The 25,780-nt window shown below is 43.0% G+C and overlaps 1 protein-coding gene across 1 annotated transcript in view; it reads right to left on the reverse strand.

The window, feature by feature from the left end:
- MTPN (myotrophin) overlaps positions 1-25,512 on the reverse strand; it is a 57,739-nt gene extending 32,227 nt beyond the window's left edge. Inside the window, exon 1 of the mRNA XM_030543807.1 lies at positions 25,164-25,512. Within this exon, the coding sequence (XP_030399667.1) occupies positions 25,164-25,235 (72 nt within the window). The 5' untranslated portion in view covers positions 25,236-25,512. The remainder of the gene's footprint in view (positions 1-25,163) is intronic.
- Between the last annotated feature and the right edge of the window lie 268 nt (positions 25,513-25,780).

Consider the following 25,780-nt stretch of genomic DNA (forward strand, 5'->3'; position numbering starts at 1 on the left):
TCTGGACACATGTATCTTCAGGCACTCTAAACTGATTATGGAGTATAAAGTGCACTCTTACTTTATCCATAAACAAAGTACAAGACAAGGATATTTTCTCCTCCTTTATCTTTCCCTTGGAAGGCTTAGGCAACTAGCTTCATGGATAATCATTACACTGGATATGTCAAGGGCTTAGTAAGTTCCATAGTTAATACAAATTAACCACACTGCTGCCAGTTTTGTCTAGCTCAGCGTAAATATTGATGGTCAAAGGTATGCAAATAACAAGGATCCTCCAAAACAGAGAAAGTTAAGCTCTCTCCATTCACCTCTCTCTCTCTCCCCCATTCCCTTACAAAACAATGTAGTGAATGCCTTTGTATTTTTGGTGGTAACTTTGTATTTGGAGTAACTTTGGAAGAGACTAATTTGGGATAAGACACTTTTACTGGAATGAAAACTTCTACCCATGTAGTTAAGCAGGAACAAATAATTTGATAACTCCACTTCGTGGGTGAACATTAGATTAGAGCTTATATTACCCACATCAATTTAACTATCAATGGTAGCACAAATTGTACATTGTTGTACCACACCCTCAATTTGTAATAACCTGCTGCATATTGACTTGTCTCTACATTAATATTCATTGATGATTTATACACAAGTATAACCAACTCAAATGCATTACACAATTTTGTTGATGCACAAAAAAATAGAAATAAAACCACTCACCAATGTCAACACATTACTCACCTTAATCAGATCTGCTCCTTTCATATATTCATACACTTTTCAGAGAAATTGGTAAACCCATTGGAAAAAGTTCTGAGTAAAATTGTTCTTCTGGTACAAGAATTAGGAGAACTTCATAAGCAACTTGTCAAAATAAGGTTATTAAAACCTTGGTAACCTTTTAAAACTATATTAATATTGAACATTTTATAGTTGAAGTCCTCAGTCCTTCATTGTGCCCCTCCTTTCCCCGACAGGACTCCTGAAAGCCTCAGTTCAAAACTTAACCACAAATCAAGTTCTTTCAACAATCGTTCCAATTTTTCAATATTAACAGGCCTCATTTTAGAGTTCTCCATTCTCTGAGAACAGTAGTCAGCAGGTTTCTGAAATGTGGCAATTCATTATCAAAATATATTTCAGATTGTTTATTCATTGACAAAAATGTGGCCAACAGTATGGTTATTAAAACCATTTAATAATACATCCTTGAGGGGGAAAATAAGTCAGGTTAGGCTGAGATTTCAGCTTTGGACAAAGTTCTGAACTGTACTAGGCAGTTCAGGAATTTATTATTCCAGCCCCCATTATTTTCATTTGAAAAGCTCCCAGGACAGGCTTGTAGTATCTGCGCTTGAATAATTTTCTGATTAAGTCCAATCATTTAATTTAACTCTTCAATTCTTTTGCAGCTCAAATTGTAGAAGTGAATTAGATTTTATTGCCTTTGTCCCTACAATTCACTATGACATCAGCCTATTAAGAAGGCACAATGAGTAAGTTTAGTGATAAATTATAAATTCCAAGTCACACAATTAAGTGATAATTTAAAAGATCATTATTTTCCTGCTAGCCTACTAAACCACACTAGACTAGTATATTTCCATTTTGGCTCAGTGCCCTTTAAAAGTCACCAAGATGCAACTAAAAGACTGTTTATTTGGAAGCTGTGATCTTGAATAAAACTGTAAAGAAATGTTTTAAACACCAACATCCAACCCCACCTGAAGTAATTAAAGGATATATTTTTTGGATCCTGGGTTGCCTATTCAAATCCTAAAAAGCAGTGTAACTTCACCTCCACATACCACCTCTTCCATTTCTCTCTAATACCATCAGATGCAACAAGATCCCTGGTGACAGGAAGGGCATAATTTAGATTACTCAATAGACTAGTCCCTTCAAGGAAAGTAATATGATTTCATTGATTTACACTCAGTAAGAACAGGTTTTTTTTCTTACTTTAAACGACTTCCCTACAGAAAGGAATTTGAGAAGAAATAAACTGGGTAATAAATTCCAATTTATATTTCTCCCAAAAATTCCCAATCAAGATTAGAGAATTTATTTTAAATCTTCTCCACAGATGTCTGTTTAATCAGTTTGATATTCCCTAAAGTAAAATTTCAAGGAAAGCTTTCAGTGCTAAACACTGTAGTTGAAATGTATTTTCAACTCCTTTTCCACTCTCAACTGGTGACTGTATCAAGAAGGCCAAGGGGCAGTAATATTTGGTAAATATTGGATGAACTTTGGACATTTGATTTTAAAATTGGCACCTAAAACCTTTGAGGTCTCTAATGTAAAAGCTAAGTAAGAAACCCTGAGTATTTCAAACCTTTGATTAGGATGTACTTGTCCAACAGGAAGTATAAGAAAAAATTAAAGCTACAGGTGATATCAAAATGTTTTTCTTCTGCCATTTCTCTGAATTACTAGTTATACATTAGTTGGTTTTACGCAATATATTATGTGTGGCAAATTGCCAGCACTATTATGATGGGTCTCACACTCTCTCTTCTTTTGGGGGGCGGGGTCAAGGCACCATTTTTTGTCCCTGAGTTGGAATATTAATTGCCCCACTAGTGTCCTTGAGGAGGAGAATGGCGAGGGAGAGACCTGGGCCCACCCTCTAGTCCAGGTCCCAGCCCTGAGGATAGTGGTGAACCACTTGAACTGGTGGTTCCTTCCCCTGGGCTATTTCCCTCTCCTGCTCTTCAGCTTGTGGGGGGGGGGGCTTCCTGCCCTCCCTCTGCACAAGCCAGGTGCCCCTTATCTAGGGTCTTGGATTTCTTAGCCCATAGCAGCACTCCTCCAAACTTTCCTCTGCTTCCCTTCAAACTGTTCTCTGTTCCAACACCAATCTTCTCTGCTCCGATACAACCCTTTCTGCTCCAGCTCCTACACTGTCTGATTGAAGCAGGGGGTTTTATCATGTGACTGAATGCAGGTGCTCTAACTGGCTTCAGGTGCTCTAGTTAATCTATAGCAAACTTTCTTCCCCTTACAGGGAATAAGGCTCCCTTCTAACCGTCTCCTGCTGCCCTCTGGCCATGCTGTATCACATACAGTATATATACACATCTTATATCGTGTATATATAAGTATTGCAAAGAACTACAAATCATATATTCCCCCTTGACCGAGCATGAGTGAAACAAAAAGACATTTATTGATGACAAATTTAGACTTGGAGTGGAGTAGCAGCAAATGTGGAATTTTGTATGTTGAAAATGTGCTGCAGCCAGTTTGCAGTGAACAGCAGGTGCAGGAATGGTGAAGCGTGGATGAAAGTAGAGGGTACATCTGGTGTCTTAGCTTTGTTTTATTGTAGGATATTGATAGGCTCCCCGCCTCATACCAAGGGGGTCACACATGCCAGCTACAAAAGAATAAATCAATTTTGCCTAAAAATGGGATGTCACCTACACAGCATTCACAAATGTGAATAAAAAACTCATGTCCTGTGGGTGTCAGAACAGGGAGTTTGCTAAAGATTTTCATGGACTAAGTGGCCTCTTTAATAGGCAGAGCCACTCTAGTATGTCCCACAGAATGCAAAATATCCCCTAATATGCATGGATTATCCTGGACCAGTTCAATCTCAGAGGGTAGCCGTGTTAGTCTGGATCTGTAAAAGCAGCAAAGAATCCTGTGGCACCTTATAGACTAACAGACGTTTTGGAGCATGAGCTTTCGTGGGTGAATACCCACTTCCTCATCTGCACCTTACATGCATCTGAGGAAGTGGGTATTGACCCACGAAAGCTCATGCTCCAAAACGTCTGTTAGTCTATAAGGTGCCACAGGATTCTTTGCTGCTAGTTCAATCTGAGTATGTATGGAGGCGGCTACCTTTTCATAAATTCCTGGTACATTTTGTAACATCCAGTACTGGGGAGGATGGTTCCAAGACAGTGGCCTCATCTGGTGTAGAGTAAGTGTTGAGAGGAGGTACTGAGCTGGGCAGGGCTAGCTCAGTGGTTTGAGCATTGGCCTGCTAAACCCAGGGTTGAGAGTTCGATCCTTGAGGGGGCCACTTAGGGATCTGGGGCAAAAATCAGTACTTGGTCCTGCTAGTGAAGGCAGGGGGCTGGACTTGATGACCTTTCAAGGTCCCTTCCAGTTCTAGGAGATAGGTGTATCTCTAGTTATTACAGAGTCCATCTGCTTTGTTTTCTGCTGAACATCTGTAACAGGAGGGTCAGATTCTGGAGGGATAAGATGCCTCCGTTACTGGTGTCAGTACAAAGAACAGCACTCTGACAGGGATTTAGAGTAGAGTGATGTGTTGGAAAAGATGACCTTGAGTCATGGGAACAAATCCGCACCACTGCCAACCTGACCTAAACTTGCAGTTTAAGTGCAGCTAAGTCAATGGAATAATATTTCCATCAACCTAGCTACCATCACTCAGGAACACAGACTTACTACAGTTACAGAAAAAATTCTTCTATTACAGTAGTGTGTATCTACACCAGTGGCCCCCAAATTATGATGCATGCCCCCCTAAAACCTGCAGTGGGGCCAGGGCCAGCCCACATGGGGGATGGGGAAGGAGCGCCATGCTTCCAGCCCTACTCCGCCCCCAAACCACCTCTGCCCCTAGCCTTGCTCCTCCTCCAACCCCATTCAGCCCCCCATCCTGCTCTGCCTCCAGGCCTGGGCCAGCACCCTTTGGGGGGGTGGGGGAGGAACATGGGGAGGGAGCACCATGCTTCCAGCCCCACTCTCAGATCAGCTCCTCCTCCAACCCCGTTAAGGCCCTAGTCCCGCTCTCTCTCAGTAGTGGAGCTCGGGGCAGCCTTGACCGTGCAGTAATAGACGGGGGCATGGACAGATTTGGTTAATGGTATGGGGGAGTGGTACAACTGGAAAAGATCGCGTACCACTGATCTACTATCGTACAACACCAGCATAGCTATGATGCTATAGTTGTACTACTGTAGCACCTGTAGTTGTAGATATGGCTTAAGTCTGCATTTTAAAAATATCCATCGTTTGTGTCACTGCTCGGTGGTTCCACAAGCTACAGCAGAGTGGAAACTGGCTAGACTAGTCACTTTTCATTGATCTCTGATTCTTGTGTCTTGTGGGTGGGGTGGAGCAAGGCAAGGAAGGAAGCAATGATACTGACAAGATCAACCCAGTTTCTAGTTGGAGTAGAAAGAAAGAACTACAAGTAATACAGGAGGTCAGTCCCCTCCGCCCCTGCTTACTTCCTCTTCTACCCAGGTGCTCCTTCCCTCCTCCACCTATGGGCTTGAGACATACTTTTATTCCCTAGTGCATTCTGTGCCAAAAAAATTCAAGTTTTGTCAATAAATAAATGCGGAGGCTCCAGAAAGGCAGTGCGGAGCTCAGGCCAGTGGCTGCATGGAGGTGGAAGATCACCCTAGACATGGACTCAGCAGGGAGGCTGCACCCAACCCTGACACAGCAAAGGGGGAGGGGTAAGTGGGGGGGGGTTCTGGATGCAGAGGCTTGTTGTGGGCAGGTTCCAGGTGCAGAGACTTCCAGGTTCAAGTGGTTGAGGGTGTCTGGGTTCTTGAAGAGTGGAGCTTGGTGGGGTGGGGGTCTGGGTGAAGCTAGTTGAGGGTCAGTGGCATGGGAAGCTCAGGGTGGTAGGGCTCTGCAAGATGGAGGTTTGACTGCAGGGAGCTCAGTGGGGGGTGATCTGGGTGTGGGTCCGAAGGCAAGGGGATTCCAGATGCAGGGGTTGAGGTTCAGTGGGATGGGGTTTGGATATGGAGAGCTATGGAGGTTCTGGGTGTATCAGGTGAGGCTTGGTAGGGGTGTCTGGATATGGGAAGTCTGGATGCACCAGGGCTGGGCAGATGGTGGAGCAGCTACCCATACAGTGATCCCCTACCCCCGCAGTAAAGAGCAATTGGGGTAAGAAGGGGAGGATGCTGAGCTTCCTGCAGCTGGGGGAAGGTTTCTGGAGTCTGACACAATCCCAGCCACTCCTTGCAGGGGAAGAAGTTGTCCAGTGTTCTCCCACCTCTAGCCAGGACTCGCAGCTGATCCTGGTGCAGGATAGGAGCAACTGGCTGGGGTGTCCCCAGCCCCACGGTGATTTCTCTCTCCACTGGCTGCTCCAGGTGCCTGAAATGATGTACCTGCACTACTGGGGGGTGGGACACCCCTCTTGCGGCTTCCCCTTTCTTCCCTGTCAGAAAGTCATTTTTCTGCAGGAAGCAAAGAAATCTGCAGGGGACATGAATTCTGCACATGCACAGTGGTGCAGAATTCCCCTAGAAGTAAGAGTTTATATAGACTCTCTAATTTCTATTCCTTCCTCCTACAGAAGTGAAAGTAGTAGCAGCCTCTACCACAAGAGACAGAGTTCCGGAGGGCAGGCTCAAGAGATTAGCTGAGCAGGCAGACAAGGGGTGAGAGGAGACTGTTCAGATATGGAGAGTCAATAAATTTATTTTTGGCAGTGGAAGGTGAATACAAACAAGTGTTTATTGGGGTAGATTCAGAGCCTGTTTTCTCCAATTAGTTTCACTAGGCAGTGCAGTTGAGGCGACTGAGGACAGACCTGGTAGCCAGGAACTGCTAGAGTACATCCACACAGGAAGATTGCATACCTATTTGCAAACAACCACCATCCAGATCTTCACATAGTGTAGCAACAGTGTAAGTGCTAGTACTCAGGTCTAAGGCATTTTTATTATGTCAGAAGCAGGTAAGACCCATACTATCCTCACATTTATGCCTTGACTGAAAAACAGGCATGGCATTTTCTTGGTTAATACAAGGCCTTGAATTCCCAAGAAAACTGACAAGTTAAAATACTTGCCCTATCTCTGTGAATCTTGCCTGCCTTCCAAAAGCATTGCCTAATAAATAAAAGTTCAACTTTAAGTTAAAAAAAAAGAAAAAAAAAAAAGAGAAAAGAGCATTGTAGAGGCTTTGAAAGTGCTATACAAGCACTAAGCACTATTATACCTCTGTTAGCTTATGACAACAAAAGGTAAGGTATAGTATAGACGTCTACTTTGGTGGCTGTAATGTCAACAGCAAACAAATAACCAATTTGCCCAAATCTAATCAAATGCAATCTGAAGTATTTTGTCTCAATCTAAAGAACATAATTCCAGAAACAAACTGCCAAACTGAACCACTGAGCCATCTGCGTTTTGGCTGTTGTATCAGCATTTTTAGACAAAAAACCCTGCAAAGCATTTGAGTATTTTTATAGAACAAGGATGAACTCTACATTTTCTAGTGGGAGCTTCTAGAAGCTTGTCTCTCTCTGACTTCAGAAAACTAAATAGAAATTTTACACACATATAATCTAAAAATGAAAATAACGCCCATACACTTTAAGCACTGGTATTGAGTTCAAAGGGTAGAAACTCACCTAGTTAGAATATTTAGTGACATATTCCCAAGGGAATGAATCTTAAATATACACCTAATAATAGACTGAGTGGTACAAATTCACAACGTTTTACTGATAAATAAAGAGTCACAAAACATAGGCTCAAAGTTCACAGTATTGGCTGGAATAGCAACATAAATCTGTTATGCGTTTCTGATTAGCCGATAACAAGATTGTTCAAAGTAAAGTGTGAAATTAAGTCCTCTAGTAAGTTTCCTTTGTGGCAACATTCTCAGCCTCTCACCAGCACTGAATACACTACATTTGCAAGCCAGAAGAGTATGGCCTGGTATACAGTTAAAATTTAGGTTGATGTATCTATGAAATGCCGGGGTGTGAAAAATCCATCCCTGAGCACCATAGCTATACTGGCCTAAGCCCTGGCATAGGCGCAGCTAGGTCAATGGAAGAATGCTTCCATCAACCTAGCTATCGTCATTCAGAGGAAAGGTGTTACCGATGCAACAAAAAAACCTTTTAATTGCTGTAGGCTATATCTACACTGTGGGGTTATGTCAGTATAGCTACAGTACAATGCACCACCTTTAGATCACCAAGTGGTATAAAGATTTGATAAGTGTGGGATATCAAATCAGTAGAGGATAATTTGTTTTTTGCATGTTACTATGCAAGTGACTGGCACTCATCTTGAACTACAGTGAAAACACCTCAGTTTGCAAGAGATTGTGTGTGTGACCAATACATGGGTAAGGGTTTAAATTGTTTGCAACACTACAGACATCATGCATTTTCGTCCTTACCGACAATTTTGAGTCCCCACTCAAGTCCATTCCTACACAATATTTTTCCCTGCAATGCAGTTATAGATTGAAATACTAACTTGGTCAATTTTACATTTTTCACTCCAGCTAGGAAACAATATGCAACAATAAAATGTGATTTGGAGGAAAAATGAGATCTGATCAAAGTAAAATATCCTTGTACCTCTCCTGCATACGGTGCTTCCTCTGTGGCACAGCAGGAACAGGGTGAGACTGATTGGGTTAGCGTAGATTTCACTCTGGCATTTCTAGGGAAGTATTGTGTACAGGAACATAAAAAGCAGCAAGCCAAAAGAGGAGGCCTAGTGATAACAGTTAAGCCCAAGCATGGTCTCATTCCCTGAGCCATATTGAAGAGAAGCATCAATAGATTGAGGACTGAAATACTGGCAGAAATAAATAAGAGGGAGAGAAAGGCACAAAATTCAAAGGGTAAAGGAGAAAGAGAAAAAAAAAGGAATAACTTAATACTGTTGGGGAAAAGTATTCAAGAAGTCTGATGACCAATTAAATAGTTTGTTGAATTGGGAGCTGAAGTCTCAAAACAGCCCACCCCCAGAAATTGTACAGTGGGGGACAAGAATGACAGTCAGTTAACCCATTTCTTCCTTTGATTCCCTGTTCCATGTGACAGAAGATCACCTGGAACTTAAATTTCTGGGTAAGACATGGGAATCCATGGACCAGTGGCCTAGCTTCTCTCAAGCTAGTTAAAGAACTCTCTTAAACTCAAGGATTCCCATTTAATCCTTTGCCCAATAAACCTTGTATTAGACTTTCTTCCGAGTTAGAGAGGAGATTAGTTCTACTGAACTTTCAAAGTATCACCCTTTGAGTGAAACAGGAAGAGCAACAGAAAGCGGAATAGAAACAAGCTAAAATAATTCTGAGTATCAGAAGTAGAGCAACAAATAAGATTCTAGTGCAGTTAGTACAGGTGGCTACATATAAACTTTCTGTAAGCCATGTATTTTTTTCTGAATCTAACAGTATCATGACTGAACATCGAGGGATGGGGAAGAAAATCTTCACACCTGACATAACATCAACTGAGCATACGGCAGTTCCCAATCTCTTTGACAACCCTGAACTGCCCATCTGGTAATTTTATATTCTAGTGATGTGGCTGTCCAAAGTCAGCACAGAATTTGACCAAAAACCCAAGCACTGTTGCCGCTTTGTACTGTTTATCCCTCCGGGGCCATACTAAGTGGAAAATATTTCAGTCCACCTGGGTGCCAGATGGCAACTTAGTAAAATCCTGCAAGCTCAGAGGGCAACAGACATATTTGAGGCAGGAAACAATTGAGGTCTGAGCAAGCTAGTTCCAATATCAGTGTTATTGATCTGCTCCAAGCCTATTGGTATGGAAAAGTAGCCTTCTTGTCTATAGAAAGTTAATCTCCCTGTCATTTTCACAAAAATATATGGGAAACTACATCAGATAGTGGTATGGCAAACAAATGTCTGGTTATAATGAGAAAAAGGAAATGCATGCCTTTTAACTGTCCAAAGACATATCACTATGGCCCCAGACAAAGCTAAGGATTTCACTTTCCAGTATTGTCAATGATATCTTTGGACTTCGTTTCTTCTTAAAAAACACTATTAAGTGTCTATTTAAGAGTAACGTCAGACTTCTTGAAAAGAAGTTTTGTACTGTATGGGAAACATGTAAATATAAATTACTACATCAATAGCAAATTTCTCAACATGATTTAGTAAATTAACAAATCTGAGCAATTTGAAAAAAATACAGTATTTTAATATTCTGGAATATAATCCCTTATAAAACCTTCTCAGCTCTTCACTTCTCCATTCTCTGGGAATTTACTCCTAGAGTGATATGTTCAATTTATGACTTTTCCTTGCTATCCAAAATGTACCCGAGTCAAGACTTACTCGCCCTTTAAAATATTCCACTGCTACCTCAAATCCAAACAACAGGTAAAAGAGTTAGAGAACAGTGTGATCCAAAAGTAAATTATATTGTTTTTTAATTCTTATGCATATTATTGTCCTCTACATTTGTCAAGTGATTATTTTGGGATTTTTTGTTTTTGTTTTTAAATCTCATACGGGTATTCCCTGGTGTTACCAGTAACAAAAGGGATTATTCACAATATTGAATTATCACTATTCCTCAGCGAGATTAACAAGCACAGATGTGGAATTAAATTTCAGTGTGACTACATGCATGGAATCATATGAAGACAGAATGAAATAAAAAAAAGCTATTCACAAAAACAAAATTCCTGGGTCTACACAGTCAATGTTGAACCCCATTCCAGTTTAGGAAACAAACAAGGTGAGACCTACAGATAGTAATATCCAAACAATACTAGTTTTTATCCAAAGTAGACATTTGATGTAAACAATCAGAAAATTCAGTTTTACAGGAATGACTCAAGCGTGTAAGTAGTTTACAAAGTTTATCATCTTATCACATCTTAATATTAATAGATAGATAGAAAATCCACAAAAAGCTACTTGAGCTTCATCAGAGTTCGGTACTGAGAACAGGTGCCCAGGTATGAATATCAGAAAGGGTTTGACTATGGACTTTACTACCATTCACAAAAACTGAAAGAGTACAACTTTCAGTTAGGAACTCATACGGGAAACTTTTAAAAAAAAAAAAGGTCATTTCCTTGTTTAATGTATTTGTTGTATGTATGATACCAATTTTCCAATAAAAACTTGCAATCAAGTTTGTTTACTGTTAATAAGAACTTCCTATCTCCATCACATGACTATAAGAGAAACGGTTAATGGTTTATTACAAACCCCATTCAAGGCTCTAAAAGATTACATCCTCTAGCCAAGGAGGGGTGAATGTTTTACAAGAAGGGTTAGCTGTATAGTAAAGCAATACACTTCCAAATATCCCAGTTTTGGTCAGGTATGAAGGATCCTACAAGGCTTTCAAGGTAGAAGCACATAAGCAGGAACCGCAAACAAGGTGAATTAAAAAAAAATACTAAAAATTGTTTAAATGCAACTACATTTTTCTTGTTAAAAATAAACCTATTTCAAATTATGACAATCTATATTAAAACCTAATCTATTGAAGTAATTTAAATAAAATAAAAATATTAAGCAGTACCATGCTTGCTGCCAAAGTTTTAAAGAAAGTCAAATCACTGAATTGGTATAAATCACCAGCTAAGCACCTAGAAAAGAGTTTGTTGAAGACTATACCATCTTTTGACTGCAATCGTTTCTTCTTCAGGAGCGAAGAGAACATTCCTCATTTCAGTTTATTCAGGTAGTTCAGTTCAATGACTAGTGTGATGCTGCACTCCATAATGTTTTATGGAAATATGATTCTGAGTGTAAATATGATGCAATTTGATTATGCCTCATGCAAAAGGTCTCTTGTAAGGTATCATTACAAAGCTTATAATCTACTGAAACTGATCATCCTATTTGTATGTATGTATCATTCTTGTATCTGAAGCTAGAAATATAAAGTATAACTGAGGTTCTATTGTAATTATGCAAAGTGTGGGCCATTGATGATGGTTTAGAATCTTGATGGCTCCTATTGACTAGGATATTTGGTTGTAAATGGCTGTTTACTTGCACGCCTTCCTGTGTTCCTGTAAGCCAGCCCAGGAAGAATGGTGGAACCAATCTTAAACCTGGTGCTTTTCCTTCTGAATCTAGGGGTGGGATTCCAGAGAGAGAAGATTCCTGACTTGTGCCAAACCTATAAAAGGGGGTGAAAGAGAACAAAGAGGGTTCCCAGTCACAAGAAAGCCCCTACTTTTCACCCAAGATGCCTGCTGGAACCAACAAGGACTGTACTGAGGAAAGGATGGGCCCAGACTAAGAAGGAATCTAATCTGTGAAAAAAACTTATTGGAACATCTCTGAGAGTGAGATTTATTAGTATTTGATCTCTTAATGTATTAGGCTTCAACTTGCGTGTTTTGTTTGATTTTGCTTGGTAACTTACTTTGTTCTGTCTGTTATTACTTAAAACCACTTAAATTCTACTTTTAATACTTAATAAAATCATTTTTGTTTATTAACCCAGAGTAAGTGATTAATACCTGAGGGAGCAAACAGCTGTGCATCTCTCTCTATCAGTGTTACAAAGGGTGGACAATTTATGAGTTTACCTTGTATAAGCTTTATACAAAGTATAACATTAATTTGGGGTTTGGATCCCATTGGGAACTGGGTGCTGGAGGCAGGTAACCTGCTGGGCAGTTTTTGATTAAAGTCTGCAGTTTTGGATGCATGGACCAGGCCTGGGTCTGTGTTGCAGCAGGCTAGCATGTCTGGCTCAACAAGGCAGGGTTCTGGAGTCCCAAGCTGGCAGGGAAAATGGGCTCAGAGGTAATTCCAGCACATCAGTGACAGTCCCAAGGGGGTCTTTGTGACTGAACCCATCACAACTAGTTTATTTAAGGTTAAGGAACTGACAGGAAGTTGAAAAAGAAGGAAAGCGTATTTTTCTCCTTAATCCAAATATAAATAAAAACTTAGTATGAAGTGAGATATACTAGTTCTAAAATCTTGAAAGAAATGATAACCAGAAACAATCAGTTCAGTTCACTAACTACAGATAATACAACCTTTGTTTAATAAACCAGTTTTAAACGCAAAACATGTTTTGATAAACTTACTTATGTATCCAGCACATTTAACATAAATAACCTTTAACTGTTTCAAAATGCTCATTTTCTGTATTTAATTAAATGTCAACTTAAAATCCAAATACAGCCGAACTGTACTAGTAAGAAAATAATGTAGCATACAAGAAATGAATCATCCATCATTTTCTCAATGAACGTAAAATTAAAAAAAATCCAAACAACTATCTTAAACTATACAATGGCTCAAATAAATGTAAAGATACTGTGTATACTCCTGGTTAGCAAATAGTACCAGCTTTTATGTATAGATTAGTTGTGAATGTTTTAATGGTTACTAACCAATGAGAATCAACCTCTCAAGGGAAAAAAAGGTACAAATGCAAAGCAAGATTAAAATAAATTTAAATTTAGGTTTCCTGCTTGCTGATTTACATCATGATTAAGATTAGTGATTAAAGTCACTTTGATTTAAATCAATCCACTCTGATTCCCAGTAACTGTAGCCAGACCTAAAGAATAGCTCTGTGTGGCTCAGAAGCTTGTCTCTCTCAGCAAAGAAACTGGTCCAATAAAAGGTATTACCTCACCATTTTCTCTCTCTGAGTAACTGCATCGTGCAAGTATGGCCCCAAAGGGCACCACCCGGGGATGAACTTTCCCCACCTTCAGCTTTAGACACACAGGATAAGTCTGTACCACAATAAAAACACACTTGCAGCACAGAGTCTCAGAGCCCAGATCAACTCACTTGGGCTTGCAGGGCTCGGGCTGTGGAGGTATAAAACTGCAGCACAGACATTTGGGCTTGAGTTGGATCCAAAAGCTTATACTGATAGTTTTAGCCCTACAGTCTCAGCCAGCAGATGAGGGCCAGCCACATGTATTTTATTGCATTTTAGATGTAACCCAAAGGGCCCAGTAGCTATGAAAGATAACCAGGATATAACTTGGGAATATTAAAAGTACTTGCTGTAAACAGGGATTCCGGTTAATAGTCTGATCAACACCGATATACAATCTTTAACTCATTTCAAACATAAATGGCCTCCAATAAAAGCCCTGTGTGGATATAATGTTTGTATCTGCATCTGATCTGCAATCCACAAAAATAGTCCACGGATGTGGATATCTATGGATTTGCAGGGCTCTAATGATAAAAGAATTGAAGAAACATATTACACTGATGTTTCCACTGGTATCCAGTAGATGACAAAGAAACAGAACTGAAATGAGAACACTGCCCCAACCAGAGGAGTCCAATAGAAAATAGGAAGAGTGCTCTCCTCCAATGGACCCTGAAGCAGAGTTTATAAACTTGAGACCACTGTGTGGACCCCATAGTTGATGAACCCCTGAAGCTGCAGCAAAACTAGAAATGTTACTGGACACCTGGAGCAGCGGTGAGGTCCAAATCTCTCCCCTGCAAGAGTTACCAGGACTGAGAAGTAGTGGTGAGATTTAATTTTAGAAATTCTCTTTCATTTACTTATTTTAAACAACACAAGTTCTTGGTGAGTATACATGCAGTCCAATGAGACTCCAATGAATCATATTTTGACAGTTTTTGTAACTAATGTTATATCCATTAATTCCTTTTTATAAGCCTAAGAAAATTGTTACAAGAATCACAAAACACAGCTTTAAGCAGTTATTCTTAATACTTAAAATTTCTCCCATTTACATCAAACAATTCTAACAGGGACTACATTTCTTAGAGTGCCTTAAAATAGCATTACTGCTCGGAGAAGTACTGGAAGGGTGATAAATGTATTAAAGATACTAAAGAACTGAAAAGCAAGCAGACATTTTGGTGATTTGTTACATGGTGTAACTACTGTACTTCAACCCTAGTCTAGGACTACTGCTCACAAGACTATTATATATTCAGTACATGCCTGGAACATTTGGTGTACCTAAACTTCAACTATAAACTGCTGAGTCTATAATTAAAGTATAATATAACTGTTGACTGGTTAAGAGCATCAAACACCCAATTTGAGAAATACTGTTCAAGACCTGATCTAAAAGGAACCTAGTATCATCATGATCAGTATGCTAATACTTCTTCAATCTGCAAAGAGGGGTCTACCCTAATTAAATTAGATTCAAATATTGACCAATACTTATCAAATTGGCAGATTCAACTTGGCAGATTCAACTTCTTAGATTTCAGCTTTAAAAATATTTAGCTATAAATTAAATAAATTCATAAAATTGATGTCCATTCATGCTTATTTCAAGCACTTGAATGTAGGAAGTGCTAGAATTTAGGTTGCCTGTGCAACCTTAAACTTGCCCCCTTATGCACATGCATTATGACAGTCTTTACAGGATCAATACCCCTACTCCCCACCCCCACCCCAGAACCTAGATCTTCCTACAAGATGCTTCTTCCCATGCAAGGACTATAACCTGATTGACCTCAAATTGCTGATTTTTCTTAATTATTAAAAGTTACAAGTGAAATAAACTTCAATAGCATGTTAGTCTTCTGAGTTTCTTTCAGAATCTGAGCTATGAGAAGTGCTAAGCACATGTTACTAAAATGCTCAGGACTCATGTTCTTCATGGCTGGTGAAGGCTATCAGGATATTATTTAAATATCCTTGATTAAGGACATCCTTGACTACGATGAAAGCCAGCTACTGGTTTAATAATCACATACGTGGATACTGCACAAGAAAGTCATTTGATGCTGACAATCTGGCCAATTATCACCTTGTATCTAGTCTTCCACTCTTAATGTTACTGAAAAGGATGTGTCAAAACTATTCTCAAACATCACCAACCTTGTCAGTTTGAGAACAGACATGGGGGCATAGACAATGAATTGGATACATCTTATGACGACAGATGAAGATCAGGTGTCCATGCTGATACTGTATCAAAGACAGCGAGTTGATCAAATGTATTGATTCATCTGCAGTTCTAGCAGGACTGTACAGGGCTACCCTTCAGTAGCTCTGTTCTTTTTTTGCCAAGCACTCAAAAGGTAGTGACATGTAAGTGCTTCTCTCCAAGGATTCTCATGGGTTCTGCAGGGTTCCATGTTGTCTACTCTGTGCATGAAGCTATTGGGAATGTTAGCAAGGAGACCTGGAATGTGGCATGTTCATAAATATCTCCATCACATTCAAAGCAGTCAATTACCTTTGTTCTCTGCTTAGTTGAGGGCGAGCTGACCAATACCAGATCCAGAAAAGATCACAGTGAGATTGACTGGTTTAGAAGTACTAGAAAATTAGAGAAGGTCTTCTCCTTTCATTGTGGACATCCACTCCTTGTTGTAAGTGCTGCAGTTCTGCGGTCCAGATAGAGTACCAGCTGCAACTAGACAAGTGGCAGCAAAGGCCAACACTAACCTTTGTATTACTAGAAAGTTGAAACATTTTATTTTGGATATGGATCATGCTATTTTATGCCTTTTGGAGCTGTGTGCTCTACATGAGTTAGAACAGATCTTAAGCCCTTCCTGAAACTGAAGTTGGTGCAGAATTCAGCTAAATTGTTACTATGTGCATATTATATTGCTATGATATACATCAGTCACCTATCGGTTTCGGGTTGGTATTTAAGATATTGGCTTTGACCTATAATAAAGAACTTAGCTACAGAAAGAAGAGGCACTTGACCCGTAGTCCTTTTGCTGTGGGGGGGGGGGGGCGGGGGGGGCGGAGAATGTCTCCAGCAGGGCATTATCTATGAGGGCCTTTCAACTATGGAACTTGCTTTGACCTGAATTAAGTCAAACCTGTTGACCTTAGGACATGCTTGGAAGCCCATATGGGCACTATTTTGGCAACTGGGCCTACAAAATTATCCTAATTGTGGGTTTTAACTGTAAAAAATGAGTACATTCATAAAATGCCACAATAACCTATAACAGCTAATGTGGATTAGACCAGGTACAAGAAAACCAGACAGACAAACTGAAAAAAGGCAACACTGATATATTCCAAGCACTGTTGAAATTATGCATGTTAAAAACAAATGCTATGGAGCCAGAAGTTAATAAAATAAAACTGATGTCAGATAGTAGGCGCAATAAGTGGACAAAAATAATGAGGGGATGGTCTATTACAATCACCACATTATTTTGGGGGCCTTAAAAGAAAGATTTTGTGGGTCAAATACAAAAGAATAAAAACGAACAGCAGAGGGGAGGGACAGACAGACTACTGGAACAAACTTCGCTATCATGGCCAACACCATCACCATTTCCAGAGACCTCAGGCCTTCATCAGCCTGATCCTGAGAAATATCCTGAACAGACCAGGCCAGAGAGAGGGAGCCAGATAACATCACCATCCTGATCACCTCCAGCTGAATCATAACCACCAACTGGGATGAAAAGACTGCAACAGCTCCAGCTCATACCAACTAATTTCTTTTCTTTTCCCAAAAAGGATAGTTACCATCATTTAAAAGACTGTCAACAAGGTTTCCCCGGCCCCCTTTTAAAAAACTCTCTCCAGCTAAAAGAAAGGGAACAAGGGATGTTATTAAAATGAAAGCATTATTTAATACTTGACATTTCAAAGGCTTTACCTATTTTTCCTTCTTTTCTAACATATTTTTATTAAAGATACAATGATGTGTATGCCATGGTACTGAGCAGGCTGTGGTTAAACTGGGTTTGGTATACAATGTTTATTGTTGGACAGTGACAGGATTGTGTTATTATCTTTAGCTTATATATTCTATCTAAATTAATATATCTCCACCTGGGCTTTGGAGGTATTTACATTTTTGTCAGGGCTTTTCTGGTTAGTATTAACTGTTCTGTAGTCCATTCCTATACTCATTTGTAGGGCTTTGCTTGATGCTCCCTTACTGCTGCATTCATGTCCTACTCTGAGTTTGCCATCCACAACCAAACAGATTTAAGAAAAAAGTGAACGATTTGACTGACAATGTTTGAGTGCCTTTGTTTTTCTCCTATTATAACCAAGTTTACATGTACTTCTCCACATCATACCAGTTGTTGCTGGACCTGTCATTATGCACTATGATCAATGCTGTGTGCTACGGAAAACTGTTTTACATTGGCCCAGTACCATTACATTTTAATATCAAAAGCCACAAAACACCACATTAGAATCCAGCATGATTACACAATAGCAAAAAGGTTTCTCAGCCCCCACTCCCTTAGAAAACTGGGATGGTACAGACGTAACTGAGTGTACTACTGAACACAAGAAAAACTTGGCTTACGTTACAGACCACAAAGTGTTGAAACTTGGGGCCGAATATAAGAATTATGTGGCATTAAGAAAGCAGACAGTATCTTATATGATATTTAGTTCTGTTTGTCCTGGGAATGAAGAGGGAGATACATCGAGCAGAAACTCAAAAGAATTGAAAATATAATTTAAAATTAAGCAATTTCATTTGCATTTTTTGTCCTTTATCCTTGACTTTTTTAAATTTAAAAATCCTGCCATCCCTTTCCACCTACTTCCCACCCTCCTCTACTCTATTCCTTCTTTCTGCTGCTCTTTTTAAATTAAATTTACTTTCAAATCATGCCCTTTTCTTCAGTCTTTCCAATTTATTTTTGGAGAAGCTGTCTGCCAAGATACCTTCTCTCTCAAGAAGCCCCTTATGAGACTTTACTTCCTCCCTCTGTTCAAGTGTTGACATTGCTCCCTCTGGAGCCTGTCAACAATATTCTTTCAGTCAACTAAAGGGAAGTTAAGGAGAGCAATATAAGACTTTGTCTATACTGCATTTTCACATTAAAACTTGTGTCGCTCAAGGATATGAAAAAGACACTCCTTTGAACAACAAAAGTTTTAAGGACCGAAAAGTGTCAGTGTGGACAGCATTTCATTGGCAGGAGCTGCTCTCCTGTTGACGAAGCTACTGCCCCTCATTCGGGGTGGTTTTATTTTGTAGCCAGGAAAGCTCCCTCCCAGAGATAAAGAGCGCCTACACAATTACATTGTAAGGTGCACAGTTTAGCCATAGCCTAAAATAATGCAGAATAGCGATAACTCTCACACCTGCCAACTTTGGCTGTTTTCCCCAGGGTAGACATGCCCAACCATCGCCCCTCTTGAAAAAAAGAACTCTAACTTGGTTTAAACCAGGTGGATCAACACGTATGACAAGGTTCTGGAGGCTGGTACTGTTCTTCTAACTGGCTTAGAAGTTTAAATATACCAGTTAAAGTAGATCCAGCCACCAGTGCCTTAGAATTTTATTGTTTTTTGTTAATTTGCATCACACTGAGACAACCTTAGCAATCAAGATCCAAGTTCTCTCCCATTCTAAGACCTAATAGTTTATGCTCCAAACAATTGTAATAAATGGGTGGAAGCAATGTTCCACACAAGTCAGTGAACTTGTTTTAGTTTTATCTTGTGTCCTCACTAGCACTGTCATAATTCAATCCAAGGCCCTCTTTCTACCCATGCCTATCACAGGGGAGGAAGCATAGCTACTAGTTGCACTCCACAGTAGCCTGAGCCACTGAGCCTCCTTTGTTCACTAACCAAGAATCCCCCACCAGCCATGCCCACCAGCTGAATGCCACCTAGAAATGTTGCCCATTTCCAACCTTCCCATTTCACTACTCAGTCAGCGAGCCAACTCTAGTTTGCTGGCTGAGCATTCCAGTGTCACAAACTACCTGCTGATCTCTCCTATAGCTGGTTAAACTAGATGGTTTGCCAAATGAGGATACAAACTGCAGCACTTTTAGGGGGGAAACAACATGGGTGATGTTCTAGGCCAGCCTGGAGACGATGTCCATCTCAGCCATCAGAGTACAGAAGCTTTGATAAGTATAGTGCAAAAGATAATAATAAAATGTTTGCACCAGTACTTCCATTCATCCATCCAATGATTAAGCCTGGAATAACAAAAAGACTCAACAACTTTATCTAAATCCTTTACTAAACCAACAGGAGTACTTCTGTGTGGACACAAGGCTTATTTCAAAAGAAAGGGGGAAGTAAGAGTTACCTAGCCTGGCAAACTTCTTCAGTATATTCAAGGCTGTATATTGCTCTGCCACAAAGCTAACCCTCATCCTTCACTTCTTCTGAATAGTCATACTTAAATTCCCTACGTATGCCTTCCACTTCCTCATTCTGTTTGGGTTCCTTTCTGCCCAGGCAGAATCACTTCTACCCTACTGCACATAGGACCATCTCTAACAGAATAGTAGTGATCTTATTCCACGGGGCCTTCCTACAATGGAATTTTAAGAATTTGAGTGGGTTAAGCAGGAGTCAGCAACCTTCCAGAAGTGGTGTGCCGAGTCTTCATTTATTCACTCTAATTTAAGGTTTCACGTGCTGGTAATACATTTTAACATTTTTAGAAGGTCTTTCTCTATAAGTCTATAAATATTGTTGCATGTAAAGTAAACAAGTTCTTTTAAAAAATGTTTAAGAAGCTTCATTTAAAATTAAATTAAAATGCATATCTTATTACTTTAAGTGCAGTGGTTCTTAACCTGGGGTGCACGCACCCCCTGGGGGAGGGCCAGTGCAAGGATATTTTGTGCCCCAAGCAAAACTTCCACTTTGTGCCCCACCCCCCGCACATCGGTTCATTGATGGGCAAATCCCAATGAGCCTTTATAGACCCCAGGGGCCAGCCATGCCTAAGGGCTGCTCCCCAAACCAGATTCCCCCCTCCCTACCCTCTGAACTACCCTGGAGGGTGCACAGCCCCACTGCAAGCCCTCCCCTCCCCACCCACCCAGGTGGCCCCCATCCCAAGTCCACTCACTGGCTTTGCCAGGCTTGGGCCGCTGCAGCAGCAGAAGCTGCCTTCTGGAGGCACCAGAGAGCCAGAGCGTCCCTCTTGCAGCAGCACTGCGCCTCAGCTCTGGAGGAGCCGGTGCGGTGAAGGGGGCCAGCAGCCCTGCAAAGGCGCTAGTGCGGAGCACCTGCACCCCCCTGCCCTGGCTGCAGCCCAGGTGCCAGCTCCCATGCACTCCCTGGCTCCCCCCTCACCTAGGGTTACCGTATTTCAACAATCAAAAAAAGAGGGGAGAGCCCTACCCTAGCTCTGCCCCCATCCACTCCCTCCCACTTCCCACCCCAATCCCCCGCTGCTCCTTGTCCCCTGACTGCCTCCTCCTGAGACCCCCTCCACCCTAACTGCCCCCCCCCCAGGACCTTACCCCCTACCTGTCCCCGGACTGCTCCAACTCTTATCCACACTCCCGCCCCCAAACTGACCCCCGGGGACTCCCATGCCCCTTCCAACCACTCCCCACCCCGACAGGACCCCCAGAACTCCCAACCCATCCAACCCTCCCCCTGCTCCCTGATTGCGCCCCGGGACTCCCCTTACCATGCCCATGCCGGTCAGATGCTGGCTCCATGTGGAAGCAAAACTCCACATGGAGTGCTGAGGCAGTGGGTGGGGGGGAAGCTGCAGAAGGGGCAGCAGTGGCAGTTCTCACTTCCGGGAGCTGCAGAACCCGAGCGCGGTGAGGGGGGAGCCAGAGGCGCACCTGCCCGGGCTGTGGGTCGTGCCTACCGCCAGCCTGGGGTCCCAGCCACTGGCCCCACTCAGTCTCCTGCCGGCCTGGGGTTCCATTCACTCAGCTGTGCGCTGAATGGGGCCGGCAGCCGGGACCCCAGTTAGCAGCCACGTGCCAGGCAAAATCGGCTCACGTGCCAAAGGTGGAACGCGTGCCATAGGTTGCAGATCCCTGGGGTAAAGCAAGAGGGGGAGATGACACAGAATTCTTAATGTCCCACCTAACCTCCAGCAAAGGCATATCTGAAGCCAATAGACACTATTCATTTTCAAAAAGAAAAGGAGAATGACTAGCCATAGACAACCAAGGAACAAAAGTTCAACAAATTAGAAATTTGCTGTTGCTTGTTATCGAATGGCCTATACGATAAAGCACAAGAACTCCATCTCTAGTAAAAATGAGTCAGCCAAAATAGAAGAGTCAAAAAAAACCCCAGCAACTGCTGAACATAACAATGTTAAGCATAAAGGAAACATTAAGGAAGGCCTGAAAAATTTACGTGCCAATGGGAAGCTTTCACTGGCGCAAACGGGGGTCTAAGCCCAAAATTTCTGCAGAATTTAAGTATTCATTTTAAATAATGAAAATTTCTGATCTTTATAGTTAAACCAATAACCTTCCAAATATTAACTGTACATAAGCCAATGCAGTGTTGTCTCTTCAAGTATGCAGACAGATGCTCTCGTGCTGCTACACTTCAGCTAAACAACAGCAATGACAATATTGGCCTATGGATCCTTCTCACTTCTAAGCAGAAAATGGAAGTGTGTCGTTTAAGATATATTGAAGTTTAAGATATATAGCCAGCCCAGTGGCTGATGTGAAAGAGAACAGCACATCCAGGGTACAGACTCTTTAAAACCTACAGGCCATGAGTGGAGAGGAGCCTGAACTGCTCAACAAGGTTTTGTTTCTGTACCTCACTGGTGAAGCCCACCCTGACCCTTGTCTTTCATGATTATTTGTAGTTTTCTGTCAGAGCATGAAAACTGTTACCAATCAGTTATTAACATGGTAGAAGACTGAACTCTTTACATGAAAAGAAAGGACATGACTGCAACACTGGAGGGAACGTGCAAAGATAACATTAGAACAACAACAAACTGGAACAAAGGATGGTTTTGTTTAGGGCAACTGGAAGTATTTCAGAAGTGCTGATGGGAGTCACTAGAATTGAGATTAAGGGGAGAAGATGGAGCACTACTCAGTATTCTGAGTGAACCACCAGTAAAAAGCACTCTCTCGTGCAGAGTGGGAATCTGCTACAGCAATATGAAGTTTACGCGATTCTGAGGGCTACACTATGCTAATAGTGGGAAAGCAATGGGCCACAGCAGATAGAAGTTTGATAAGCAGGGGGAAGAGAACCAAAGAGGCAGAATGTGTGTGGGGGGGGAGAGGAGAAGAAAACAGAATACCTCACAACAATCTGGTGGACACACCTAATAGGGAGGTGAGAAAGGCTTAATAGATGTAATGATTCCTTCTTTCTGTCACTAGCCAGTATGCTCTGTCAGAATCACTCAACACAGAAAATAAAGGTGGCTTCAAACTGAGGTGAAATACACCATTTTCAGAAAAAAATCAAAATAAAACAGATCTCCCTCATGTTAGTTACTTTCCATTTCAAGATTGCTCCTAATGTTGGAGATGGCTAAAGTATCTTGTAGCATCAGCTTATATCTGACATTTTTCACAGGTGTTCAAATAGTGGTCCATGGAGAGCTCTCTTTTCACACAGTGCTGGCTCCTTTCAACAGCTTTTGCAGGTATCCTGGATGTTCAATGAAAAGAAGAACCTGGAGACCTACAAAAGCTACTAGAAACAAAGGGTATGTCTACATCTAAAATTTTGCAGCGCTGGTTGTTACAGCTGTATTAGTACAGCTGTATAGGGCCAGCGCTGCAGAGTGGCCACACTTACAGCAACCAGCACTGCAAGTAGTGTTAGATGTGGCCATACTGCAGCGCTGTTGGGCGGCTTCAAGGGGGGTTCGGGGAACGCGAGAGCAAACCGGGGAAGGAGACCAGCTTCGCCGCGGTTTGCTCTCGCGTTCCCCGAACCCCCCTGCAAACCGCAGGGAAGGAGACCTGCTTGCACGGAGGAGGTTCGGGGAACGCGAGAGCAAACCGGGGAAGGAGACCAGCTTTGCCGCGGTTTGCTCTCGCGTTCCCCGAACCACTCAGCAAACCGCAGGGAAGGAGATCTGCTTGTTCGGGGAACGCGAGAGCAAACCAGGGAAGGAGACCAGCTTCGCCGCGGTTTGCTCTCGCGTTCCCCGAACCACCCTGCAAACCGCAGGGAAGGAGACCTGCTTGCACGGAGGTTCGGGGAACGCGAGAGCAAACCGGGGAAGGAGACCAGCTTCGCCGCAGTTTGCTCTCGCGTTCCCCGAACCCCCCTGCAAACCGCAGGGAAGGAGACCTGCTTGCACGGAGGAGGTTCGGGGAACACGAGAGCAAACCGGGGAAGGAGACCAGCTTTGCAGCGGTTTGCTCTCGCGTTCTCCGAACCACTCTGCAAACCGCAGGGAAGGAGACCTGCTTGTTCGGGGAACGCGAGAGCAAACCAGGGACGGAGACCAGCTTCGCCGCGGTTTGCTCTCGCGTTCCCCGAACCACCCTGCAAACCACAGGGAAGGAGACCTGCTTGCTCGGGGTTCGGGGAACGCGAGAGCAAACCGGGGAAGGAGACCAGCTTGATTACCAGAGGCTTCCTCAGGTATGCTGGGATACCTGCTTATTCCACGGAGGTCAAGAAAAGCGCTGGTAAGTGTCTACACTTGATTACCAGCGCTGGATCACCAGCGCTGGATCCTCTACACCCGAGACAAAACGGGAGTACGGCCAGCGCTGCAAACAGGGAGTTGCAGCGCTGGTGATGCCCTGCAGATGTGTACACCTCCTAGGTTGCAGCGCTGTAACCCCCTCACCAGCGCTGCAACTTTGTGATGTAGACAAGCCCAAAGAAATCAAACTGACCTAGCGTCTGACTACTTCTAGCAGAGAGGAGATAAATCAGCAAAAGATAATTACCCTTTTCAAATAAATTAAAAACTGACTGACAGTAATACAATAAAGAAATATGTAATATGAGGGAAGTATTCAGTGTAAGCAATTATCAGGATGAAAGATGGCCTGCAAGACAGTAAGATGCAGGTCCATGCTATGAGTTTGAGAAACTCTGCTAGAATCATCTCTACCAAGACAGAAGAGAGCATATCCACCTCCCACAGCATCCTGAACATTTGTCAAGGCAGAATTCCCCCCACCCCAATGTGAATAATTCCCAATCCTCGATCGTAGTTGCAACATAGTGAGGGGAGAGTTCCTCCCCGGCAGTGCTCAGAGCAGAAAGACCTAACAGTAACTACATAGATGTTTAGTACCCTGTCGTAATAATCTTTTGCCCTTCTCCTGGATCTAAGAGACAAGCCCAGCAGATCAGAATTGCCCCCGCTGTACTGTTGGGGCCCCAATACTCAGAAAGGGAGCGGGACCAGCCCAAGGCCCTAAAGACAGTCCTGGTAAGTCAGGAGAGCCCAGCACCGAGCTAGCCCTCAGCTCCCTGTGCAGGACTTACCGCCACTACCCGGGGGGGCGGGGAGCCCCGGGAGCCCCCAGGCACTGGCACCTCCCCACCCGCGCGTGTGCCCCAATGCTCCCTCCCGGCCTCTGGGCGCGGCTGCAAACAACTCCCAGCCCGGCTCGATCCACGCCGCCACCGCCTGGCCCGTTACACCCCCGCCCCCCACAGCGCGATCACCCCTGCAAGCGCCCGGCCCGGCCCCTGGCAACGTGAGGCCAATTCTCTCTCGCGCGCACACACCGCTCTACCAAGCGCGCAGCCCCCCATCACGGCCCCGCCCGGCTCTTACCTTGGCCACATAGTCCTTCACCTCATCCAGGTCTCCATTTTTGAGGGCCCACATAAACTCCTTGTCGGACATAGCGGCCGCCTGACAGAGACACGGGAGCGGCGAAGGCCCAGCACCCACACGGAGAGGGGCAGGGGGAGGGAGCCTTCTCTGGCCGGCTCTCGCTGTCCTGAGGGAGGGGACACGGGCGAGCAGCAGTTAGGGCGGTTACACTACAACGTTCGGGGCCTGCACCGCTCGCTTTACGCCGGGAACAGAGAAGGGGGAGGGGAATCCGCCTAACCGAAGGGAAAAGCGGTTTTACACGCAGCGTTTCCGCTTCCGGTTTTCATTCGGTCAGTTCGAGCCCGGCCCCCTCCACTCCGGCAGAGAAAGGCCACTAAACTACGCATGCGCTTCCGGGCACCTTTGGCTTGTCTAACTGAGCATGCGCCTCCGGAGCCCGATTGAATGAGCGGCCGCCCCAGTGCTGTGCCTGGAGCTAGGGTTCTCAGACTGCGCGGGCTTCCCGCGCACGGTCTTGCTTCCTCGTAACTCTAACACACGCAGTGGTTTCCCCAGGAATTGAATGGGGCAGGGGTGTCAGGGCTGATGAGTGGTGAGACTGTGAGTGCACA

This window comes from Gopherus evgoodei, chromosome 1 (assembly GCF_007399415.2).
Source record: "Gopherus evgoodei ecotype Sinaloan lineage chromosome 1, rGopEvg1_v1.p, whole genome shotgun sequence".
NCBI lineage: Eukaryota > Metazoa > Chordata > Testudines > Testudinidae > Gopherus > Gopherus evgoodei.